The sequence below is a fragment of the Rhodotorula toruloides genome (genome assembly GCF_000320785.1).
Source record: "Rhodotorula toruloides NP11 unplaced genomic scaffold Scaffold28, whole genome shotgun sequence".
Classification (NCBI taxonomy): Eukaryota; Fungi; Basidiomycota; class Microbotryomycetes; order Sporidiobolales; family Sporidiobolaceae; genus Rhodotorula; species Rhodotorula toruloides.
The window spans coordinates 211,308-233,723 of NW_015622988.1; the positions used below are offsets into that span (position 1 = coordinate 211,308).

Consider the following 22,416-nt stretch of genomic DNA (forward strand, 5'->3'; position numbering starts at 1 on the left):
CCCTTGTCCGAGCGAGGAGGTGGGGCGCTTGCTCGCTTCTCTCCCTGCAGCGTTTTGGGTACTACGCAAGCTTCGTTACACGTCAAAAGAAGTGTGAGAGATCGTCCTACTCTGCGGGCGGAAGTGGGTACAGAAGGGGGATGCTCGACGAAGGGGTGAAAGCGAGGCAAGAGGGTGCACAGAACAACAGGAACGACGACGACCGCCAGTGTGGAAAGACGAAAGCAGAGTATGTATATAGCGAGGCCAAGTATCTCACGCCCGCTTCTCGTTCATGACCCACCTCCGGCCGAGGACTTGCTGGGTGAACGAGCACGACGACGACGACGCCGCCTCTTCACTAGTCGAGGCACCAAGACGCAAGCCGCCCATCTGCGCACCGAGAGCGTCGATGGAAGCCGGCGCAGTCTTGGGCGACGTAGGCGCCGAGACGGGAACGACTTCGACGCGAGCCTTTCCGCCCAAGACGGCCTTGACCTTGTCCGCCGAGAGGCCGGACGACGCGGGCGATCCGGAAAAGGCGTCCCAGAACGACGCCATCATCTTCTGCATGAGGGTCTGGCTCGCAAGGTGCGCGACCGAGGCGGACATGGCTTGTTCGCGCAGGGCGATGGCGTCTTGGTGCGAGAGAGGCGGGGGAGACGAGAATGCCGCGGGAGATTGGTACGCGAGGAGTTCGGAGGTAGTCGCCGAGGTCGAGGGCGAGAGCTTGGGCGAACGGAAGAAGGCGGGCTTGAAGCCTTGCGGGACGGGGAGGAACGCGTCGTCCTGCTGTTGAGGCTGCTGCTGCTGCTCCTTCTGCGCGGCAACGAGGCCCGCCGCGTTGTTCGCAAGCTTGCCGTACAGCGCCGCGCGGTTCTGCTCGAGCTGGTCCGGACGCAACCAGAACGGGTTCGAAGCGAAGAAGTCCTCGAACGTGCCCTTGGGCGTCTGCTGCGCCGGCTTCGCTTGCTGCTGCTGTTGTTGCTGAGCGGCGGAGAAGCCGGTGCGAAGGTGCGAGGTGAGAGCGGGCAAGTCGGCGAGCTGGTTCTGCGACAGTGCGTTCAAAGCGGGGTTGAACGACTGGTTCGAGAACGGCGAGGCGGCACCGCTCGAGGGAAGCTTGGGCGCCACACCATCGGCGAGAGGAGCGACGTCCGGGATGAGGGTCGTGTGTACGCTCATGAACCCGCCGCCGAGTCCGGGCGAGGCGGTCGACCATGCGCCGGTCGAGCGACGCGCGTGGGCTGAGACGTCCTTCGAGAGGTTCGGGAGCTGGAGCGCATTGGTCGACGAGACGGCAGCGCGGGTGCCGATGCGGCGCGTCGAAAGACCGGCAGCGGGAATGGACGACTCGACGTCTTCCTCCTGCTTGACGACCGCCGCACCCGTCGCAGCGGACGCCACAGCACGCGAAGGGTTCGTGCCAAGCCCAGCCGCAGCCGTACTCGGCGGCGCCGACAAGCTCGACAACTTGTCAAGGAGGTCCTGCCACTTCTCCTTGAGGGTCGCGACTTCAGTCTTGAGGCCCGAGTTCTCGGCGCGCATCACGCCGACCTCGTCACGGAGCGTCGCGATGATCGTATCGCGGTCGTGGATCTGCTCCTCGAGCGTCGTGATGTACTCCTTGCGGCGGTGGCGGAAGTTGCGGGCCTGTGCGGAACCACAGCGAGACCGAATCGTCAGTGTCTGTCTTGTCAAGAACCGTACGAGGTGGCAGCATGCGACGCACCGAAAGCTTGTTCCTCAACTGCCTCTTCTCCTTCGAGCTCAACTTGGAGTACTCCTCCGGATCGGGCTTGTCCGCCCACTGCGGCACCGGCGGAAGATGGCTATTCGCGCTCGTCTTGTGCAACGTAGCGCTCGCCAACTGCGCGACACTCCTCGCAGCTTGCTTCCTCGACGACGGGGGTTCCTCGGACGAGGCGAGACTCGAACGGGCCTTCTTCGCTGCGGACGGCTTGCGCGACGTGCGACGACCCTTGCGAGAGCCGGAGGTAGTCGCGACTGACCCGTCGGACGAGTAGAGCTCGTCTTCGTCTTCTTCCTCGATGACCGTGTGTGCGACGTTGCGCTTCGGGCGTCCCAATGCCGTCAGCTGTTGAGGCTGCGGCTGGGGCTGCTCGACTGGCTCCATGGGCGCGATGGGCAAGGCGGGAAGAGGCGGGAGAGCGGCGGCGGTAGGAAGCGCAAGCACCGGGTCAAAGGCGTTCGTCTCGGCAGGCGGGCCAAAGACGGACGGGTCGATGGCGAACCCGTCACCTGCGCCTCCTCCAACGGTGGTCGACGAGAAGTCGAGGTCGGCGAGGCTGAAGGGGCTGTGACCCGAGTTGCCGTCGGACGAGTGCGAGAAGGGCGAGCCGGGGATGGTTGGCATGAAGGTGGACGGGTCAAACGAGGTCGACGCCGATAAGGGGGAGAAGGCGTCGCCTGACGTCGAGCCGGCCGTCGAGGTCGACGGGGCGGACGAGACGCCGCCGAAGACAAAGGGCGAGGCGAGGTCGGTCGTCGGTGCGGACGAGGACGACGGCGGGAGCTTTGCGACTTCGGGCGCGAGGTAGTGGCTGCATGCGGCGCATTCGGAGCGTGTCAGTACGTGTGCATGCGAGGCAGGCTCTTGCGATCTCCAGGCGAAGAGCCCCCTGGTCCCGAGGCCCGGCCGCGAGGGTACGCCAGCGCGATGGCGACCACGCATCGCTCGTCCGGTGGCGCGCAAGCGAGTCCATCCATGCCATCGCCATTCGTGCAGTCCCAATATCCACCACCGAGCGCCGTCCGTCGCCGAGCGAAGGCGGTTCGAGCACCGTCGAGATGCGGAGTCAGCTGGAAGGGAGAGTGGCCACCCTGCACGCACCTGAAGAGCTCTGCAAAGGACATTCCCTGCGTGTCTGTGTCGCCAGGCTGGACGACGAGCGGGTCTGCTGCTGCGTTGTTGCCCGAGAGCTGGGCGAGCATGCCCTGTAGGCCCGAGAGGTCTGCGAGCGTTGTCGACATGCGCTGGCGGGGCTGGTTGTTCGGGTGTGTGTGGTTGTGAGAGTGTGCTGGAGTGTGTGTGAGAGTGTTACTAAGCAGAGCGAGGCAGAGTGAGCGGGTGAGAGGTTGAGAGAGGGAGAGGGCCGCGCAAGCTGCTCAAGTCGCTCATCGGCGCACTCTCAGTAAATCTACAGAGTACTGCACAATTACAGTGACATTCTCACGAGTCTATCGCGCCTGTTCTTGAAGCAATCAGACAAGTGCAGCGCGAGCGAGGGTTGCAATCGCCGCCCCTTCGTCTCGCTTGAAGTTGACATCGTACTCGCTCACCTCGCACGCAGCCAGGCGGGCTGGACGAGCATGTGGGCACGATTTAGACACCCACTTGACCCGCCGAGCTGACTCACCGCTGCCCACAGGCCCGCACCCGCTCCGTCGCGCCCGCAGGACGAACGAACCTCGCTCCTCGCGCGACCTCCGCAGGACAGGCCACTGAACCCTCGAGCAGCCTCATTTCGGCTCCACTACGGCACACACGAGTCGAGCGAGCATCAGGCGGGACAACCGAACGCCCACCGCCCCTCCCCTCCGTCCCGAACTCGCTCGCCCTCCCTCCTCTCGCACGACTCGGCACTCTCGAGCGCATCCGCCTCCTCTTCATCTTCAGCATACTCCCTACCGTCCCTCCCGCGGATCGAATTCGCCCACCTCCTCCTTCTCACACTCACGCTCCTCCTCCTCTGCGTCTTGCCGTTCGTACTCCTCTGGCTGTACAAGCGCCGCGTCGAATGGGATCCCTTTGGATTGGGCGTTGGAGCGTGGCTTGCGGCGGAAATGGGGAGAGAAGTCGTTTTCGAGGTGTTCACCTCGACGAGCGACGTCGAGCTCGAGGACGGTGGACCAGCGGATGAAGCGCATTGCCCTCCTCTTCCCGAACAGACCCTCGCACTACCCACCATCGCCCACTCGCTCCTTCAAGAACTCCTCCGCCTCTTCGCCCTCCACCTCGTCGTCCGTCTCCTCCCTCCCTTTCCCCCCTCCCCCTCTCCCTCTCCCTCTCTCCGTCCACCTCCGACCTACCCGCCCTCACTCCCGCCGCTCGATCCACTATTCTTCTCAGCTCTGTGGTTCGCACTCGGCTGGAGCGCGACGGAGATCGTTTGGAGTTCGAGGAGGCTGTGGAGGCAGTTGGAGTTGTATAGGGAGGTACTTGGTCAGGACGGAGGAGGGGAGGAGGAGGTTTTGAGAGGTGTGCCGCGGGTGCAGGGAGAGGAGGAGGAGGAGGAAGCAGGGCGGGAGGAATGGAGGTTTGGGAGGAGATGTATGGATGTTGCCGATGGCTTGCCGGAGCATCTCATTCATCGGCACTCGTCGAGCGACAACGGCGGCGACGACGACGATGGGCGACACAGGCATGACGATGAGCGAGATGGAGGGTTTGGCGAAGACGAGGACGACATGGACGACGAGGTCTTCCGGCTGCGGATGCGCGAGGTGCAGCGCGAGGAACTCGAGGCGCAGCTGGGCGTGCCATTGTACGAAGTACCCGTCGGAGTGATCTTTATCTGGCGTCTCGATTCGTGCGTCACCCTTTCTCGTCCTCCCCTACTGCCGCCGCGAGCTGACCTCCCTGGCCGCACAGTATCCTCCTCTCACTCGTCTTCACCCTCCTCCTCTCGCTTCCCTTCCGCCTGACGCCCCCAACACTCATAACCTTCTCCCTCTGGCCAACCTTCCTCATCGTCTCCTCCACGCACGCGCTGCTCGCCTGGCTCTGGCTCGCGAAGGTCAGGAGGATGGGAATCCCGAGCATCAGCTATGCTAGTCTGGTCGTTTTGGTGGGGTTGTTGTTTGGGACGTTGGGCGCTTGGGGGGTGTTGCAATGAGCGCGGGGGTTGTCGCTTGCTTCAGCTGTGCTTGCGAGAGATACGCTCCTGCTCTTTCAAACGCTAGAGAGCTTGCTCGAGTTGCTGCATAACCGAATCTAGTGCACGGACAAAGTCTACGCCTTCGTCTTCTCCTCCACGAACGCCCTCAAGTCATACTCATTCTCCCCCTCCTTCTTCTCCGCCACCCCAACCTCCGTAACAATCCCCTCAATCAAGCTCGCAGGCGTGACATCGAAAGCCGGGTTCCACGCGTTAGTTCCGGGCGGCGTAACCAGCACCGTCTCGACCTGAACCTTTTCGCCCTCCTTCGCGGGGGAGACCATCTGCCCCTTCGCGACCTTGGCGGGATCGACGACCCGTCCGCGCACCGTGCAGGCTTCCCAGGAAGGACGTTGCTCGATCTCGATTTCTCGCCCAGAGCGCATGGAGAGGTCGAGAGTGGTGAGGGGTGCGGCGACGAGGACGGGCACGGGAGGGTTAGGCGAGTGCGGGTGAGGGTGGTGAGCGAGGAGCGAGATCTGGTAGGTCGAGATCTTGTTGGCCGTGTCGCCGTTCGAGGCGATGCTGCAAAGAGGGAGCGTCAGAAAGCTGGTCCACTCAAATTGCACACACACGCGATTCTCCTGCTCAATGAGCCGACGACAAACGCGATGCGCACTCCGAGCGATACCAGGCATGCTCAGCGACTCACCGGTCGGCGCCCGCAACAAACAAATGCACCCTCTTCTCGCCCAACAACGCTCCAATAGCCGTATCGCACACCATCGTGTTCGGCGCACCAAGACTCGCCAACTCGACAGCCGTCAAGCGCGCGCCTTGCTGGTAGGGGCCGGTTTGGGCAAAGTAGGCGTGCTCGAGGCGGTTTTGCTTGTGAAGCGAGGTGATGACGCCGAGCGCGGTGCCGTAGCCCTGCGAAGTCGGTGCAGTGAGTGATAGTGATGGATAGGACTGCGCAGCAGAGCGTACAGAAGTAGCGAGCGAGCCGGTGTTGCAGACCTGGAGGGAACGCAGAAGTCAGCGAGCCTGCAGGGATACGCCTGCTACGCCTGTAGCATCCTGAACATCCGAGGCGCTGATACTCAAGAAGCTCGCTCACCGTAAGAACCGCAATCTTCTCGCCCTTCTGAATCGTCCCCTCCCGCTCAAGCTTCTCCAAGATCCACTTGGCGCCGTTCTTCCCAATCTTCTCGCACCTCTCCTTGTCCTCAACCCAGACACCGACCGCAACATCAATGACTTTCTTCGCGAGCGACTCGGCAGTCGCGCCCTGGGCCGACGCTTCTGCCTTTGCGGAGGCTTCGATGCGGGAAAGGGCTTCGCGGAGATTGACGGCGGTTGGGCGGGAGGTGAGGAGGTAGGCGGTTCGGTCGAGGAGGAGCTTGAGAAGCTCGGCAGGAGGGGCAGAGAGGGTGGCAGCAGGGAAAGAGGGGCAAGGACGGTTGTTGAGGAGGTTAAGGAGCTCTGCGGCGATTCCGAGCGAGGCGAGCGATGCGATTGCTGGTGCGCCGCGGATCTATGGATCAGCAAGAAAGGTGTCAGCGTCCTTGCAAGCCTTCAAAGAGCGCCAGCGAGGCGACAGACCTTCATCGTCTTGATCGCGTCGAAAGCTCCCTCAATCGTCGAGACCTCCTCCCAGACCTCCTGGTGGGGCAGTAAAAGCTGGTCGATGATCTCGACAGACGCCGTGTCGTAGAACGAGCGCCCGCCAGTAATGCGGAAGGCGCCCAGGACCGGTGCGTCGTCCACAGGAGTCGGGGACATGGCGTGCGTGCTGGGTGGGGCCTGGGTCTGTATGAAGTGGGTGTAGCGGATGCAAGAACGGCTGTGGGAGGGCTTGTCGACTGAGCACGGCAAGCGGAGCGATGGAGACGGAAGCAAGCCAACCTTCGCTTCCTCTCCTCCTCAAAAAGCTGCACGTGCGCCGAATCCGAAGGCCTCTCTTCCGCTCGCGTCCACGGAACGGTCCTCGAGGAATATCGTCAATGCGAAAGAGAGAAGGCTACGATGCGCCAACCACCTCTCCGCCGTGCCAATCCCGCACCGAGATGCCCAACTCTCCCCGCTCCTTCCGAATGATGTACCGTTCGAGCTGGTACGTCTCGTACGTCGTCTGTACCTGTAGCGTCAGCCGAAGACTCTCATGAGAAAGTAAGCGCCGGACGGAGGACTCACGCTCGCCAGCTTCGCCGCCTCGCGATGCTTCTCCCCCCTCATTGCCTCGATAGCGTCTCGCCGCGAGTTCCAGATACACGTCGCGAGATTGACGCCGACAAGGTCGTCGTCGATGGGTGCGTCGTTCTGCTCCGAGGCGGAGGGGAAGGGTGCGCCGAACCAGTACATAAGGATCTTGCGCTGCCAGGCGATGGGGACTATGTTAGAGCGGAAGCGAGCGAGCGAGAGAGAATTGCACGCACTGCGACAGCCTCCTCGTGTGCCGCCCTGTCCGCCTTGTACAGCCTCTCCGCCTCTTCCTCACTCAATCCTCTCCTTCTCCGACTCCTGAAAGCGACAACATACCACTCCCGCTCCGCTGCCCGCACCGTGCCCTGCTCGTCGTCTTTGAGGACGATCTCGGACCAATTGAACGCTTCAGCGTAGGGTACGACAGCGTAGAGTGGCGTGAGTGGGCGGAAGGCGTGCAGGGCGCGGTGGAAGGCGAGAGTGACGGGGTCGACAGCGGGTAGGCGGGAGTTGGTGTACTGTACGTTGGTGCTGGTGACGAGCGACCGGCTGTCGACGAAGGAGGCTGGGAAGAGCGAGAGAATCGGAGGGAGGTAAAGGAGGGGTTCGACGGCGGTGACGCTTCGCGTGCTGTCCAGGTCGGGGAGTGGTCGCTCGCGCAGCGCCTGGATGATCTCGTTAATCGTGCGCAGAGTCGGTTGGATCTGGATGTTGCGGTGAGCGGGACGGCCTGGGCGACCTGGACGCGAGGTAGAGCGATCGCGGTCCCTCGTCTGAGGCAGCGCAGAGCTGGCATATTGTAAAAGCCCAGCGGTAGCCATGGCAGGGTATGAGGAGTAGGGTCGGGAGGAGGGATAGCGAAGCGAACGACCCGAAAGGAAGTGAACAAGTGAACCCCTCGTCCACCCGTTTCGTCAAATCACGTCAAAGGCCTCGTTGATCGTACACCCGCCTCTTCTTGAGTCGGGTCCGTCAGAGGGCAAGGATTGCGAAGACGGACCAGTCGCGAGATTGCGTGACAGCCCCGAGTGGGCATGCCATTCGCGAGTGAGCAGCGCCCTTCAAGGCGCCCTCGGACTCGAGAAAGCCGAAGCGCTCTGCAGGCGTGCCGTCAAGCGATCGTGAGCCCCGTACACCGTCAAGCAAGCTTCATCAGTTCGCAAAGAGATGAAGCCGATCCTCCTCGAACGAGCCTCGCAAGCCCTCAAGACGCCTCCGAGCTCCGTTTCCAGTCTACTCGGGTCGCTAAGTCCACCACAGAAGTCGTGCAGGCGGGCGTCGAGCGTCGCGGAAGAGCCGGGATGACGTCGAGGAGGAGAGGGTGCTGGAAAAGCGAGGCGAGGAGGAGGAGGTTGCGGTCGATTCCGAGCGGGCTGTAGCCGTCTAGTAGCGTTGCTCAGCCCTTCAGGCGGGCCACTCAGCGAGCGAGCGTGACTGACGAGGTCAAAGGTTGTGGGGAGACCGAAGTTGCTCCTCCTCCTCCTCTGACCACACTCTCGCTGCGACGTGCTACAGCGACAAGCAGCTTATTCGACATGCCCGCCGACCTCGACTTGGCCGTGAACTGCGGCAGCTCGTCGATCAAGTTCTCCCTCTTCAACCGCTCGTCCCGCTCTATCGTCGTCTCCGGCAGCGCGTCCAACGTGCAAGGGGACTCTGCGGCTTCGTACAAGTTCACTTTCTCGGGCGAGGGAGGGAAGGAAGAGAAGCACGAGAAGGAGCTGGACAAGAACACGAGTTACGAGGACGTCTTCAAGGAGATCCTGCAGGACGTCACGGCGGAGAAGGTGCTTGGATCGGAAGGCAAGGCGCGGATTCACCTTTTTGCGCATCGGATCGTGCACGGCGGGACGGCCGACGGACCGATCTTGATCCGTCATGGCGACAAAGAGGAGAAGGAAGTCCTGGAGCAGATGGAGCAGGTTTCGTCCTTTGCGCCGCTGCACAACCACCATGCGATGTTGATCGTCAAAGAGTGCCTCGAGCGCTTGCCCGACGCGACGTCCGTCCTGTGCTTCGACACCCTCTTCCACCAAACGATCCCCCAGTACCGCCGCTTGTACGCCGTCTCGACTCCCGAACACAAGACGCCCGTCCCGCTCGTCAAGTACGGCTTTCATGGATTGTCGTACGCCAACATTCTGGACCAGATGGCGGAGGAGCTGAAGAAGCCGAAGGAGGAGATGAATCTTGTCATTGCGCATCTCGGTAGCGGAGGGAGTTGCTGCCTGATCCAGAACGGCAAGAGCACGCAGACGACGATGGGTGTGACGCCTCTCGAAGGTGAATCGACGCATCGTCTGTTCGCATCCGCTCCCGCTGACTTTCGCTTCACGCAGGACTCCCCGGCGGAACTCGCTCCGGCACGATCGACCCGAGCATGATCTTCCACCATACGCCCGACTGCTCCGACACCGTCAAGTGGTCCGGTCGCGACATCAGCAAGGCGGAGTACGTCCTCAACAAGGAGAGCGGTTTCCGCGGTGGGTCTGCGGTGCTTTCCTCTGCGCGACTCAAGCTGATGCCCGTTCGCATCGCAGCATTGTGCGGCACGAACAACTTTGGCACGATCACCTCCCGCGCGTTCCCTACGAGTGACGACAACCAGCCGACGGAGGAAGAGTTGCAGTCCGCGCGACTCACCTACGAGCTCTACCTCGACCACCTCCTCTCGTTCCTCTCGTCCTACATCACCTCGGTCTTTTCCTCTCGCACCAACTCGACGCTGGACGGACTCGTCTTCTCGGGCGGGATTGGCGAGCGCAGCGTGCGGCTGCGAAGGGACGTCGTTGAGCATTTCAGGTGGATCGAGGAGTTGGCTGGGACGCAAGGCGGGATCGACGACGAGAAGAATGCCGAGGGCAAGAGCGGGAGGAGGGAGATCACGAAGGAGGGGAGCAAGGTCCGCGCTTGGGTTGTCGAGACGAGCGAGGAGGACGAGATGATCCGGATGAGTGAGAAGGAGATGGACAAGGCTGGGCGGTGATCGAGAGGGAGGGCGGGGGACAAGCCAGCTGGTAGCGGTTAGAAGGATTGGGCAAGTTGGCCATGTGATTGTCCGAAACGAGAGAGCGTTTGGACAGCTCAGCCCAGATACTCGAGCGAGATCCCAGCGCAGGTTCAACGGCTCGACGGACGCATCGGTAGCTTCGGACTGGAGCAAACGCGATCCTCACATGCGCACAGCCTTGCACAGCACCCGCACCCACTCGTAATCGGCCTTGGTCGCGGGAAAGGGCTCGCTCAGTCCGAAGACGGTGCGCAAAAGCGGGTAGAGGTGCCGACTGCTGCTGTTGACGACCCTGTTGACGATGGCGAACCTCTCCACCCATTCCGGATAGAAGCCGCCGTTCTCCCAGTCGACTAGGCCGACGATGCGGACGACTCGCGCGTCGTGCACCGAAACGAGGATGTTGCCCGGGTGGAGGTCGCCGTGAACGGCGACGAGTGGTGCGGACCGGTCGACGCGCGACTCGAGTGCAGCCCAGCGATCCACCGTGTTTCCCGGCATCGCGAGGTAGCGCTGACGAGCGTGATTGACAATCTCGGCTGTCGACGTAAGGTTTCCAAAGGCGCGCGGTTCTTTGTTTCGCTGGCGGAAAGTGAAGGCGAAGGTGTTGCTGCCGTCGAGACTGCCGGCGATGGTTCCTGGAGGCGCTTCGAGCGAGTGCAGCTCGTCGAGCAGTTCGCGAAGCTGCTCGCAGACGGACGCATAGCCCGCCCTTGCGATGCGAGGCCAGGCCTGGTCCAACGGCTCGCCGACGATCCGCTCAAAGTAGAGAAAGGTCGAGTCGCTTTCTTGTACGGCACCGTAGACCTGCGGAGACAAGGCTGGTCAGCGGAGAGAGGGCCTGTCTTGAACCCGAATGGTGCGCACCTGAGGGACGGGTACTGCCGTTCTGCTATCGACGTACGCTGCCATGTCAGCCTCCGACCGCGTGATCCCGGGCCCGCCTTTCACGACCATTGCATTTCCTCGGTAGTCGACCGCCCACACCAAGTCGCTGTCGCAACCTCCTATGATGGTTCCTCGGGCACGAACGTGAGCTGGCGACGGGAGAGCGACGAGGTGAGTTGCTCCCTCGATCGAGAGTAGCTGGTCCGGGGAGACAAGTTCGCACTCTACAATGGAGAGCGTATTGTGATCAAGCAATCGCGGTCGGGTGCAGGAACAGGAGGGCAAAGTTGATTTCGGGGAGGAGGAGGACGCGGAGGGTGAGGACGAGCCGTGGGGACAGGACGCTGTGTCTCGCTCAATCAAGGTCGTCTTTACAAGCCATGGCAGAGCGATCAGGATCTCGGCCAGCATAGTCGATGTGTGAGGGGTGGGAGAGCAAGGTTGACTGATGAAGCGAAGAAGGAGTTGACGGTGGTCAGGCAGATTGGGACACCTTGAGCCAGCTGGACTGTGCCTCGTTACGCTGGACTGGCGGACCAGGCGCGCGAAGCAGAGGAAGTGAATAGCAGGAGACGAAGAGAAGAGGAGGTCGGCGGTCGCCCCTCCGCACGCTGCTCCGCCCCGACTCCGCGTGTGACTCTTTTGTTGTGGGTGCGGATGTCGATGGCATGTGTCAGCAGTTGATTCCACGACACGCTGCAACCTTCGCAAGGCGACGGACTCCCCGCAGGCCGAGCGAGGTGACGACGGCAGCTCTCTCGCTCTCCTCCCTCTCACTCTTGCACCAGCGAGCGACTCACACGAGCACAGTGAGCACACACGCAACCCACACACACAGCCCAAACGACTCACGAGCGTCGTCTTCTCTCTCCCCAGCTTGATCGCTCTCCCGGGCCCCACTTCTTTGCACTCTCGCCTCCCATCCCACGTTCACATCGCTCGTACAAAGCCACACACGATGGCAGACAACGCAGACGCCCCTCCCCCGCCCATCGTGCCCTCGCAGTACGCCCAGCACCCGGACGCACCTCTCTCGAGTCTCCCCGTCCAGCTCGACCCGAGCCAGTACACCGCCAAGTACCCCGCCAAGCACCTCGATGCCATTGTCGCAAACTGGCGCTTGTCGTGCTACTTGGGAGCGTCGCAAATCTTCCTCCAGTCGAACGCGATCCTCTCGAGGAAGTTGACCAAGGACGACGTCAAGCCTCGGTACGTCCCCTCCGTATCAGCCAACCTTAATAGTACCTGTAATGGGTGCGCAATCGTGTCTGGAGGACCAGGAAGTGCCGCGGGACGAGGAGGAAAGCGGCAGGGTTCGACGAGGCGGTTGACGGATCTCCAGCCTAAAGAGACTTCACTGGGCATTGCGCTGACCGTCCTGACGTGTTTAACAGACTTTTGGGTCATTGGGGCACAACTTTTCGTTTTATTTCCTCTTCTCTCGACGCGGCTTGGCGGTCTTCGCGGTCGAAGGCGACGGCCGGGCGGAAGACGCGGCTCGATTCTCGCGCAGGAGGGCCCACACTAACCTTGCTGGCGACATACAGGGAGGTCTTTCGCTCGCCTACGTCCACACTCAAGCGCTCATCCGCCGCAAGGGCGACGAGGAAGGCGCCGAACCCAAGATGATCTTCGTCACCGGTCCGGGCCACGGCGCACCCGCCATCCTCTCGCCTCTCTACATCGAAGGCGCCATCTCCAAGTTTTACCCCCAGTACCCTCTCAACGAGCAAGGACTCGAGAAGTTTGTCAAGTACTTCTCGTGGCCGGGAGGATTCCCTTCGCATGTTAACGCTGAGACGCCGGGATGTATCCACGAGGGCGGAGAGCTCGGGTATGCGCTTGGAGTCGCGTACGGATCGGTCATGGACCGCCCGGAGCAGATCTCGGTCGTTGTTGTCGGTGACGGCGAGAGCGAGACGGGACCGACCGCGACGGCGTGGCAGTGCGTTCCCTTTCCTCCTTTTACTTTTAGCTGTTCGTCAAATGCCCTGACGGAACGCGAAACCGACAGCTCGCACAAGTGGCTCGACCCCGCCGAGTCAGGCGCCGTCCTCCCCATCCTTCACGTCAACGGCTTCAAGATCTCGGAGCGCACCATCCCCGGCGTGCGTCGCTTCCGTGGCAGAACATGCGGGTGGTGGCGAGACTGACAAGGTGATTCCTGCGCAGACGATGGACAACGTCGAGCTTTCCCTTCTCTACTCCGGCTACGGTGCGTCCGCTCGTCGCCTCCTCGGCCTCTCCGTTGGCCAGTCCATGAGACTAAGCTGATGCATGCATGCGAACGCATCGCAGGGTACCAGGTCCGCTTCGTCGAATACAAGGCGCAGGGCGAGGCGCACATGGGTGGCAACGATCCGGCCGACCGCGTCCTCCACGAGGATATGGCTGCCTCGCTCGACTGGTACGCTCGAAATCTTCTTCCTCACCGCATGTATCGCACAGCGCTTCCTTCTTCCGCCGATTCGCGACCTTCGTAACTCGACGCTGACGCTTCCTTGTCCGCTTACAGGGCCTACGGCGAGATCCGCAAGATCCAGAAGGCTGCTCGCTCCGGCGGCAAGCCCATCGACAAGCCTCGCTGGCCGATGATCATCCTCCGCTCGCCCAAGGGATGGACCGGCCCGTCGAGTGAGCACGGCAAGCAGCTCCTCAACAAGTGCGTTCCCGGGCCGCCCGATCGCAAAACATTCAGCTGACCATCGGCCGCACGCAGCTTCGCCTCGCACCAGGTCCCCCTCCCCGACGCCAAGACGGACGACGAAGCGAACGCCTACCTCGAGCGCTGGCTCAAGTCGTACGAAGCCGACAAACTCTTCGACTTTTCCGAAGACAACCTCAAGCGCGGTACCATCTTTGACCAGCTCTTGTACGAGGCGCTCCCGAAGGATATGGAAAGGCGCCTTGGGTTTGTCAAGGAGACCTACAACGGTTACAAGCCCCTTGAGCTGGACGACTGGAAGAAGTACGGCTTCAAGAAGGGCGAGGATGTCTCGTACGTCGAGTTCACCCGTTGCGCGGTGTCGAGCGGACGAACTGACCGTTTGACGAAACGCGTAGGTGCATGAAGGCGATCGCTGGCTACCTCACCGACGTGATCAAGCGCAACCCGAAAGAGTTCCGCATCTTCTCGCCCGACGAGCTCGCCTTGAACAAGCTCGATGGCGTCTTCTCCGTCACCGAGCGCAACATGCAGTGGGACCCGGAGACGGCGCACAAGGGCGGCAGGGTCACCGAGATGCTTTCTGAGCACTCGTTGCAGGCCTGGTTGCAGGGGTACACCCTCACGGGCAGGCATGGCGTCTTCCCCTCGTACGAGGCCTTCCTCGGCATCGTCGCGAGTGCGTCCGGAATTCGTCTCTCTTTCGCTTCTCCGACCGCCGACTGACAGCGTCTTTGGGCTTTGCGCAGCCATGACCGTCCAATACACCAAGTTCATGAAGATGGCGCTCGAGACCAACTGGCGCGGACCGACCGCCTCGCTGACCTACATCGAGACCTCGACCTGGTTCGCTCGCTTCCTCGCCTTCTCCGGCTTCGGCAACCTGATCTTTCGCTCTTCGCAGGACCCGCCAGGAGCACAACGGCTACTCGCACCAGAACGTGCGGTGTCGACCCTCTCCTTAACTTGCGCCGGAGACTAACGAATCTTTGCTGCGTCGAAACAGCCTGGCTTCGTCTCGACCGTCCTCTCGCTCCCCTCCCAGCTCGCCCGCGTCTACTTCCCCTCGGACGCTAACACGAGCGTCAGCGTCATCGCACACTGCTTGCGCAGCAAGAACTGTGAGCCCGCCCTTCCCCGCCTCTCTTGCTTCGCGAGATCGAAGCTTACGGGACTATATGCGCAGACATCAACCTCATCGTCGGCACCAAGGCTCCTACGCCTGTCTACCTCAGCGTCGAGGAGGCCGAGCGTCACTGCATTGCCGGCGCTTCGGTCTGGGAGAGTGAGTCTCGATCCGTTTCCTCGCTGCAGGCGGCTCTGTCAGCCGGCGATGACGCCTTGGGAACAACGAGAAATAACTCCATTCACCCTCGTCCCTCTCGCACTTCGCGCTCACAGACTACTCGGTCGACAAGGGTGTCGACCCGGATGTCGTCCTCGTCGGTATCGGCTACGAGCTGACGGAGGAGGTCATCCATGCCGCGGCGCTCCTCCGCAAGGACTTTGGCACCGAATTGAGGGTCAGGGTCGTCAATGTCGTCGACTTGCTCGTCCTCGCGCCCAAGGGCGACCACCCGCATGCTCGTGAGTTGAGCCCGCTTCTTGGTTCGCTCCTGATATCGCTGACACGGGCGACGTCCTGCAGTCGACGAAGCCGGCTTCAACTCACTCTTCCCGCCCGGCGTTCCTATCATCTTCAACTACCACGGGTGCGCTGGCGCTGCTTCCGACTCTCACCTTAGCTCCTGCTGACCTGAGTCTGCCGCGCTACTTGCAGCTACGCTGGCCAGCTCGCGTCGCTCCTCTTCGACCGCAAGCACTCGGTCGGCCGTTCGCGCATGCGCATCTTTGCCTACTCGGAGCAGGGCACGACGACGACTCCGTTCGCCATGATGTGCTGCAACAACACCGACAGGTTCAACCTCGCGGCCGAGGCGCTCGAGATGGGTGCGCCCAGCTCCTTCTATCGCTCGTCTCGACTGCCAGTTCACCTGACCTCTCCTCGCACCCGCAGTCACCCTCAACCTAACGACGCAGCACAACATCACCGGCGAGGAGAAGCGCCACCGCGTCGGCTCGGTCGTCGCGCGCGCGCACGAGCGCATGTCGTTCTACAAGCACAAGAAGGTCGTCATGATGCGCTACGCTGCCGAGACTCAGAAGGGTGCGTTGAACAGGTCTGACTGCCGTTCTCCAAAGGCTGTACTGACCTTGTTGTCGTGTGCAGACCACCCGGAGATTGGCGAGGTTGCCACGCTTGCCGAGCAGTAAGAGCGCGACGAGCAACCACCGCCTTTCCCTCCTTCACCTCTCTCGCTTTTCGCCCCCGAAACCCAGACCTCCCTCGCTTCTCGCTTGTTCATACGGTAGACCCTTTCGATGCAAGATACAGTCTGTGCGGCCTTTCCCTCGCAGCGACGGCGGGACCTTCGCAAGATGCGGCTTCTCCTGCTCGGCCGTTCCCGCTCTTCCGTGTCTCCGGCGGACCACATCGCTACAGAGCGGGCATTGTCCTCGCTGAATCGTACGCGCCCTTCGACGTTCCCGCCGGACAATTGCGACGCCGCGGCGTCCTCTTTGTTCTCGTTTTCTTGGAGTCCATCGCAGCCTTCATTCGCAATGGGCTTGAAGGGGGACGTTCGTTGTTCTGCGTCGTCGTTGCTAGTTACATCGCGCTGCTGCGCAGCTCTTTCAGTCCGACAAACACAACTCCGTCAGAGGCTCTTTGCGCGGTTCTCAAACCCGCACAACCCGCTGACAACTCCCGCTGACCGCGGTTCGGCGAGCAGATCAGGTTCAGCAGCGAAGTCTCTGGTCACAAGCTTGGGTAATGAAGGGACGAAGGTGCCGGGATCAGGACCTGGTCTGAGTCGTCGCTGGATCGGCGGGCTGCGCGCAAAGTCTATTCGTCTTGAAGAACTAGCGTCGTAAAGCGTCGAATATGTACGGCGCATTCGTAAGGCTGGGTAAGGAAGCCGGAGAAGTGGAGAACGGAACAAGCCTCCTCGCTGCGGATGGACTCCGGCGAGGACGCCAAATCGCTTCCTCGCTTCGGCGCGGGTATTCGCAGGCTTCGTCGACGACGCAGGCGGACTTGCAACGACACAGCGCAGGTGGAGAGGGCGCAGAGACCCCGCTCCAGGGCGAGAGGTGCAGCCCGCAGTGGGAGGAAGAGGACCTTCCACTTCCGTCGTCGTCGTCGAGGAAAGAGCGAACGCTCTCGATGCTCGCTTGCTGAACTGGGCACGCCCCGACGTCGCATGGGCACCCGCCAGCCTCGCGCTCTCCCGCATCCGTCTCCTCCTCGTCGTTGAGAACCCCGGCGCTCACCAACTGTACCCGTCTGAGCTACCAGAGCGGCCACCGCTGCGCGAACAGACGTGTACTCACCCACCAGAACCGCCCCGAACGCGGCAAAGCCCCGCCCGCCCCGTTCCCAGCCGTCGCCTCCTCATGGCGTACGAGGCGTCCGCGGACGACAGCTGGGCCCTGTACGCCCAGGAACAGCCCGAGCAGCGCGATCCCGCCCAGTATCAGCACCATCAGCCCGTCTACTCCCTCCCCGCGCCTGACAAGGCGTATCTCGCCAACTCCGCTCTCGATGTGACGGACGGGAGGAGCGGTGCTGGCGTCGCGCCCGAGGAGCTGTACGGGTACGCGACGACGGCAGAGGGATATGCAGCACCGGCGTACACCTTTGCGCCGCAGCGAACGGCGAGCTACGGGACGACACCCTCGCCTGGTCTGCCCGCCCTCTCCCCGTCCTCCGCAACCTCGTTCTCCTCGTCGTCTTTCTCCTCGACGGTCTCGCCGTTGCATCATGGATCCGCTGCGACGACGCCAGAGCTGCAGCGAAGCGCCGGGCTTTTGCCGCCGGCTCGGATAGACGGCGGAGGAGGCGAATACGCTTCCCAGCAGGATGTTCGGGACGGAGGCTTCTTTGCGTCGGCGCAGGACTCGTACATGCAGCAGCAGCAGTGCGTTCAGTACGAGGGCCAGGCCGCGCAGTACCCGCCGTCGTCTTCCGCTTTTGTCCTTCCTCCCGCCGCTCCCTCGACACCTCGTCGGCATCCTCCCGCCTCGCACCTCTATCGCTCGCCTTCCGCATACTCAGTCGCGTCGACGCCTACAACTTCGCCTTACCATCGACCGTCGACGCCTCGTTCCGCCGTCGCTCGTCGCCGATCTGTCGACGGGCTGGCCGAATCGCCGACGAAGCGAGCATCACCTCGCAAGGTACAGGCGGTGACGACGTCGGTTGACGCGAACGGAACCCCGACGAAAACGGTGAGGCGCGTCGCCAGGCTGAGCATCGAAGTCCCGCCGGCGGCTCAGCGAGGGATTGCTCCGCTCTCCGCTCCGCCCAATTCACTCCCGTCGCCTGCGTGGTCAACCGCACCTCCGCCTCTTCCGCCTCCACCCTCTTTTACCGTGCAGTCTGAGCCCATCGCGTCGTCGTCCGCGTCGTCGCCGGCGGATCAGGTCCTTTCGGAGGCAGCGGTTCGAGAGGTCGAGCAGCTCCTCGGCGAGCTAGGCCCGATTCTGGAGACGGGCGTCTACGAGCAGCCTGGAGGTGCGAACGACGAGTCGTACATCCAGCTTTCGCCGCGAGCTCAGGCGAGAATGCCGGGCGGATCGTACGCTCAGGACGGACGGGCGCCGCCGATGAGCATATCCATCTCTGGCGTCACGCTGGGCGAGGAGGACCTCGCGCTTCTCGAGGACCCATCGTTGACCAGCGACGTGTACGACTCGCCCTCTCGGTCGTACCCGGCTTCAGCGTCTGCATGGCGGACTACTTTCGACCTTCCTCCCGCTCCGCCTCCGCCTGTCCCTCCTTTTCCGCACGCTCACTACACCTCGTACAACGACCAGTACCTCTCGCCAACGAAGCCGGTCTCGACGTACACTCTCTCCCACTCGTCCAGCATGAACTCGCTCGCGCTTCCGCCGAACCCGCACCAGCGCGCCTATTCCGCTCAGGGCCACCTCCCCCGATCGGTGTCTTCTCAAGATCCCTTCTTGTCGTCGTCTCCGCCTCGCGCCTCTTCCTCCGTCCTTCGCCGCAGGTCGAGTGTCGACTCGGTCAACCTCGCCGCTTCGTACGGCCGCCACCCCTACCCTCCGCCTCTTCCTCAGCAGCAGCAGCCGCCGCAACAACCCTTCCCCGCCGTCCTGCAGCCTGCACCTCCGCAAGGCGTCGCGAGACCGTCGACTCCGCCGCCTAAACCTGCGCAGGCGAACAGCAAGTCGCCTTCGAAGACGACACCGAAGCGCAAGCGTGGCTCGCCAACTAAGACGAAGCAGCCGGCTGCCATGTTTATCAACTACTCGTCCCAGGATGCTGTGAGTCGCGCTCTCTTCTCCTCGCATCTCGCTACGTCCTGACCTCCTTTCGCCCTCGCCTCGCAGAAAAAGCTCTTGAGCGGTGTCGCGCCTTCCGGCTCGTCGAAGAAGAAGCGTGAGGAAGACGAGGCTCGCCAGCGAGCGCTCGAGGAGGCGCAGGCGCGCGGATACGCAGCCGGCATCGCATCTGCCTCACCCGTCTCTGTTGCGGCGTCGAGGTCCTCCAGCAGCGGCAGCGCCGTCCAGTGAATGCGTCGTTATACCCACATAGAGTTCTCTTGTTCCTCTTGCATATAGGCCTTTCGCTCTCGTTGTTCTTGTAGCTCTCCAGGTCAGACTCTGCGCATCACCTCCATCCCTGCATCTACTTCGTTGGCTCTTATCCTGGTGACTTGAGAGGACAGGACTACTGTATGCTAATGCAGGAGAGACCTCAAGACCGACAACCAGAGACCGAGAAATCTACCGCCCCTTGCCCTTGTCCTCCTTCAGACTCGCAATCAAGTTCAGCACGAGCTCGCCTCCGTCCTTCGCGCCGTCCTCAACGAGCTTCGAGTCGGCGTCGAGGCAGAAGTACGCCACGCGGTTGGCCTGGAAGCGGACGACCTCAAGCCCGTCGACACTGGGCGGCGCCTCGGTCCCGTTCTTCGCCGCCTCGGCCTTGCGCAGCTCGACGACCTCGTTCGCGCGCTTCAAGCTCGAGCGGACGACGTCCCACACGGCCGGCTCGATCAACGCGCCTTCGACCACCTTGAGCGACTCGGGGTTCAAGTCGTCGAGGTAGGCGTCTCCGAGCGCGCCGGGGTTGTCGCTCTTGAACAGCCGAGAGAAGAGGCGCGTCTCCTTGACCTTGACAGGCGAGTTGTGCGCGGCAGACGACGCGACCCAGTGGATCCAGCCCTTCGGCTTGAAGCCCTCCTTCACGTCCTCGTCGTATCGGCAGACGATGTGCGTGACGGCGCCCGTCGCAGGGTCCGTCTCGTGCGAGACGTACGAGATGGGTTTGGGAACGTTGAGCAAGCCGACGGTCGCGCCGGGTGCGAGGCGGAAGAAGTCCTTCGAGGCTTCTGTCCGGAAGTCGTCGGCGTCGATGAAGACCTCGCGAGTGAAGGGGACGCGAGCAGTGCCCATCGACGGGTCCTTCGGGTGCAGAGGCTTCTCGACCTCGAGGAAGAAGTCGGCGGGAAGGTTTTCGAGGGTAACGCGGATGGGGCGGAGGATGAGGTTGAGCCGGGGAGTCGTCATCTCGAGGTGCGAGCGGACGGTCTGTTCGAAGCGCGAGAGCTGTACGAGCGAGTTCTGCGTCGAGACACCGAGGCTTGAGACGAAGGTGATGATGGCGGCGGGAGGAACACCGCGACGCTTGAGCGCGACGAGCGTGTGCAGTCTGCCGAGAAGGAGCTAAGTGACCAGCCGAGCTGGCACCAGCGAAAGCAACACGCACCGAGGGTCGTCCCATCCGTTGACGTGTCCCTCCTTGACGAGCTTCAGCAGCTTTCGCTTCGAGGTGATGGCGCCCTCGAGCGTGAGCCGACCGTACTCGGACTGACGGGGCTTGTACACCTCGAGCGCGTCGCAAAGCCAATCGTAGGCTGTTCGTGCGGCGATGAACTCGACTGTGCAGAGTGAGTGGCTGCGCGAAGCAAGGAGTCAGTGTCAGATTTCGAGGCGAAGAGGCGCAAACGCACGTGATGTTCTCGAACGAGTCGCAGAGGCAGTGAGTGAAGTCGTACGTCGGGTAGATGCACCACTGCGTACCGGTGCGGTGATGCGGCTTGCCCAAGACGCGGTACGCAATGATGTCCCACATGGTCGGGTTCGAGCTCTGCATGTCCTGCTTCATGCGAAGCACCATCTCGCCCGGCTTGTACTTGCCCGCCTTCATGTCGGCGAACTCGGCGAGAGACTGCTCGATCGGCTTGTTGCGGTCCTTTGACTCGTAGCGCGGGCCGTGGTCCTTGCCGCCTCGCTGGTTCGCAATCTCCTCGGCTGCGGGCGCGCGATGCGAATAAGTCTCTGCGCAGGTGAAGAGTGAACACACCGTCGCAACGCACCGCTGTCATCGCTCGTGTACGCCAAGCCCTTCTTGATGAGCAAGCAAGCGAGGTCGTAAAGTTCCTGGAAGTGGTCGCTCGAGTGGGTGATCTGGTACGGCTCGTAGCCGAGCCAGCGGACGTTCTCGAGGATCTTGTCGAAGTAAATCTGCTCTTCCGCTTCGGGATTCGTGTCGTCGTAGCGGAGGTAGCAATGGCCTTTGTGGAACTTGGCGTAGCCGAAGTTGACCGCGATGGCCTTCGAGTGCCCGATCTGCGAGCAGGAAGATGCCGGTGAGCAAACACTTTCCCGCACCACGCGGACGAGGCAGCCACGAAAGCAGCGTCGGACGCACATGCAAGAAGCCGTTCGGCTCAGGCGGGAACCGCGTAAACACCTTTCCTCCGGTCCAGGCCAAGTGTTCCTTCATGCGCTCCGCGATCGGCTGCTCGTTTCCTCCGGGCTTGTGCAGGCGCGAAAGCCAGCCCTGCTTAAACATGTCGTCGGGGGACTCGGCGGCGGGGAGGGAGGCGGTTGAGGTCGAGGCTTTGGGGGCCTTGGACTCCTGTGCATCGCAAAGGATCTCGCCATCAGTCAATTGCCAGAGGTGGGACAGTTGAAGGAGAGCAACAGCAGGACGCACCTTCTTCGCCTTCTCCGCCTGGGCCTTCTTCGCATCCTCCTTCTTCCCAAACTTCTCCTCAAATGCCTTCTCCGCCGCCGCCTTCAGCTCGAGCGGGTTGACCCACTTGAGCGAGTCGTCCTGGCGCATCAATCCGCTCGTCTTGCTGAACCCGCCCCAGCCCGACTTGGAGACTTCGGCGTCGTGCGTCGTGAGATAGGCGCGGACTCGGCGGTCGAGCTCGTCCGGCGTGATCGTGAAACCTGTGAGATGAATGAGCGTTAGTGAGCGGGTTCCACGCGCGATAGACTGAGGAAAGATAGGGACGAACCAACTCCGCATGCTTCGTCGAACGCTGCCTGGTCAACCGGAGGGACTGTCGCTCCCATGAACTTGATTGCCGCTGCAGAGAACTCAATCTCGTCAGCCAACGAGCCCTTCGCCCTCCAGCGAGCATTCACGCTGACCCGTAACCTGATCGCTCTTGGACAATCTGCCATCCCTGACCGCCTCGACGATGTACAGCCGCGCCTCGTCCGACAGCGCGTGCCCATCCTTGGCGACCTGGAGCACAAGTGCGCCCTGCTTGTCCTCGAGCGGGCTGGTTTCGAGTCCGGCGGCCTCGAAGAGTGAGCGGGCGGCGGGAGCGGTCTTTGAGCGTGCGGTCTCCTTTGCGCGCTGTTCGGAGAGGCCTGCGCGCTGGAAGAAGGCTGCGAGCTCGTCCATTTCGGGCGAGAGTGCAGCTGGTGCCATGGTTGACTGACGAGAGCAACTGTCGAGGGGAAGGCAGACGACTCGACGAGGTGAAAGTCGGCAATCCAATGCC

The 22,416-nt window shown here is 62.4% G+C and overlaps 9 protein-coding genes across 9 annotated transcripts; 4 read left to right on the forward strand and 5 right to left on the reverse strand.

Moving 5' to 3' along the window:
• Positions 1-255: 255 nt before the first annotated feature.
• On the reverse strand, positions 256-2,973 carry RHTO_04457 (bZIP transcription factor; the record flags this gene model as incomplete). Its single annotated transcript, XM_016418123.1, has 3 exons — positions 256-1,632; positions 1,712-2,543; positions 2,834-2,973. 3 exons carry the CDS (start codon positions 2,971-2,973, stop codon positions 256-258), a joined length of 2,349 nt encoding a protein of 782 aa, XP_016270575.1.
• A 339-nt stretch (positions 2,974-3,312) lies between these two features.
• RHTO_04458 (uncharacterized protein) lies at positions 3,313-4,838 on the forward strand (the record flags this gene model as incomplete). Its single annotated transcript, XM_016418124.1, has 3 exons — positions 3,313-3,314; positions 3,372-4,532; positions 4,595-4,838. Coding segments are annotated over 3 exons (1,407 nt in total).
• Positions 4,839-4,954: 116 nt separating this feature from the next.
• Positions 4,955-6,602, reverse strand: RHTO_04459 (methylthioribose-1-phosphate isomerase; the record flags this gene model as incomplete). Its single annotated transcript, XM_016418125.1, has 5 exons — positions 4,955-5,405; positions 5,533-5,750; positions 5,808-5,837; positions 5,938-6,354; positions 6,423-6,602. 5 exons carry the CDS (start codon positions 6,600-6,602, stop codon positions 4,955-4,957), a joined length of 1,296 nt encoding a protein of 431 aa, XP_016270577.1.
• Positions 6,603-6,840: 238 nt separating this feature from the next.
• On the reverse strand, positions 6,841-7,843 carry RHTO_04460 (uncharacterized protein; the record flags this gene model as incomplete). The annotated part of the gene is made up of 3 exons (XM_016418126.1): positions 6,841-6,951; positions 7,014-7,193; positions 7,256-7,843. The coding sequence occupies 3 exons, from the start codon at positions 7,841-7,843 to the stop codon at positions 6,841-6,843; spliced, it is 879 nt and encodes a 292-aa protein (XP_016270578.1).
• A 714-nt stretch (positions 7,844-8,557) lies between these two features.
• Positions 8,558-10,008, forward strand: RHTO_04461 (acetate kinase; the record flags this gene model as incomplete). The annotated part of the gene is made up of 3 exons (XM_016418127.1): positions 8,558-9,305; positions 9,362-9,505; positions 9,563-10,008. 3 exons carry the CDS (start codon positions 8,558-8,560, stop codon positions 10,006-10,008), a joined length of 1,338 nt encoding a protein of 445 aa, XP_016270579.1.
• Positions 10,009-10,194: 186 nt separating this feature from the next.
• On the reverse strand, positions 10,195-11,331 carry RHTO_04462 (phosphotransferase enzyme family protein; the record flags this gene model as incomplete). The annotated part of the gene is made up of 2 exons (XM_016418128.1): positions 10,195-10,839; positions 10,900-11,331. 2 exons carry the CDS (start codon positions 11,329-11,331, stop codon positions 10,195-10,197), a joined length of 1,077 nt encoding a protein of 358 aa, XP_016270580.1.
• A 547-nt stretch (positions 11,332-11,878) lies between these two features.
• Positions 11,879-15,859, forward strand: RHTO_04463 (phosphoketolase; the record flags this gene model as incomplete). Its single annotated transcript, XM_016418129.1, has 17 exons — positions 11,879-12,129; positions 12,434-12,865; positions 12,935-13,028; positions 13,093-13,135; positions 13,219-13,327; positions 13,436-13,582; positions 13,640-13,918; positions 13,984-14,264; positions 14,335-14,431; positions 14,490-14,526; positions 14,592-14,706; positions 14,772-14,870; positions 14,987-15,172; positions 15,234-15,297; positions 15,366-15,535; positions 15,603-15,752; positions 15,816-15,859. The coding sequence occupies 17 exons, from the start codon at positions 11,879-11,881 to the stop codon at positions 15,857-15,859; spliced, it is 2,598 nt and encodes an 865-aa protein (XP_016270581.1).
• A 1,182-nt stretch (positions 15,860-17,041) lies between these two features.
• Positions 17,042-19,183, forward strand: RHTO_04464 (uncharacterized protein; the record flags this gene model as incomplete). Its single annotated transcript, XM_016418130.1, has 2 exons — positions 17,042-18,934; positions 19,001-19,183. 2 exons carry the CDS (start codon positions 17,042-17,044, stop codon positions 19,181-19,183), a joined length of 2,076 nt encoding a protein of 691 aa, XP_016270582.1.
• A 213-nt stretch (positions 19,184-19,396) lies between these two features.
• RHTO_04465 (glutamine-tRNA ligase) lies at positions 19,397-22,343 on the reverse strand (the record flags this gene model as incomplete). Its single annotated transcript, XM_016418131.1, has 8 exons — positions 19,397-20,321; positions 20,379-20,567; positions 20,623-20,923; positions 20,989-21,241; positions 21,324-21,533; positions 21,612-21,853; positions 21,922-21,993; positions 22,052-22,343. 8 exons carry the CDS (start codon positions 22,341-22,343, stop codon positions 19,397-19,399), a joined length of 2,484 nt encoding a protein of 827 aa, XP_016270583.1.
• Positions 22,344-22,416: the final 73 nt, after the last annotated feature.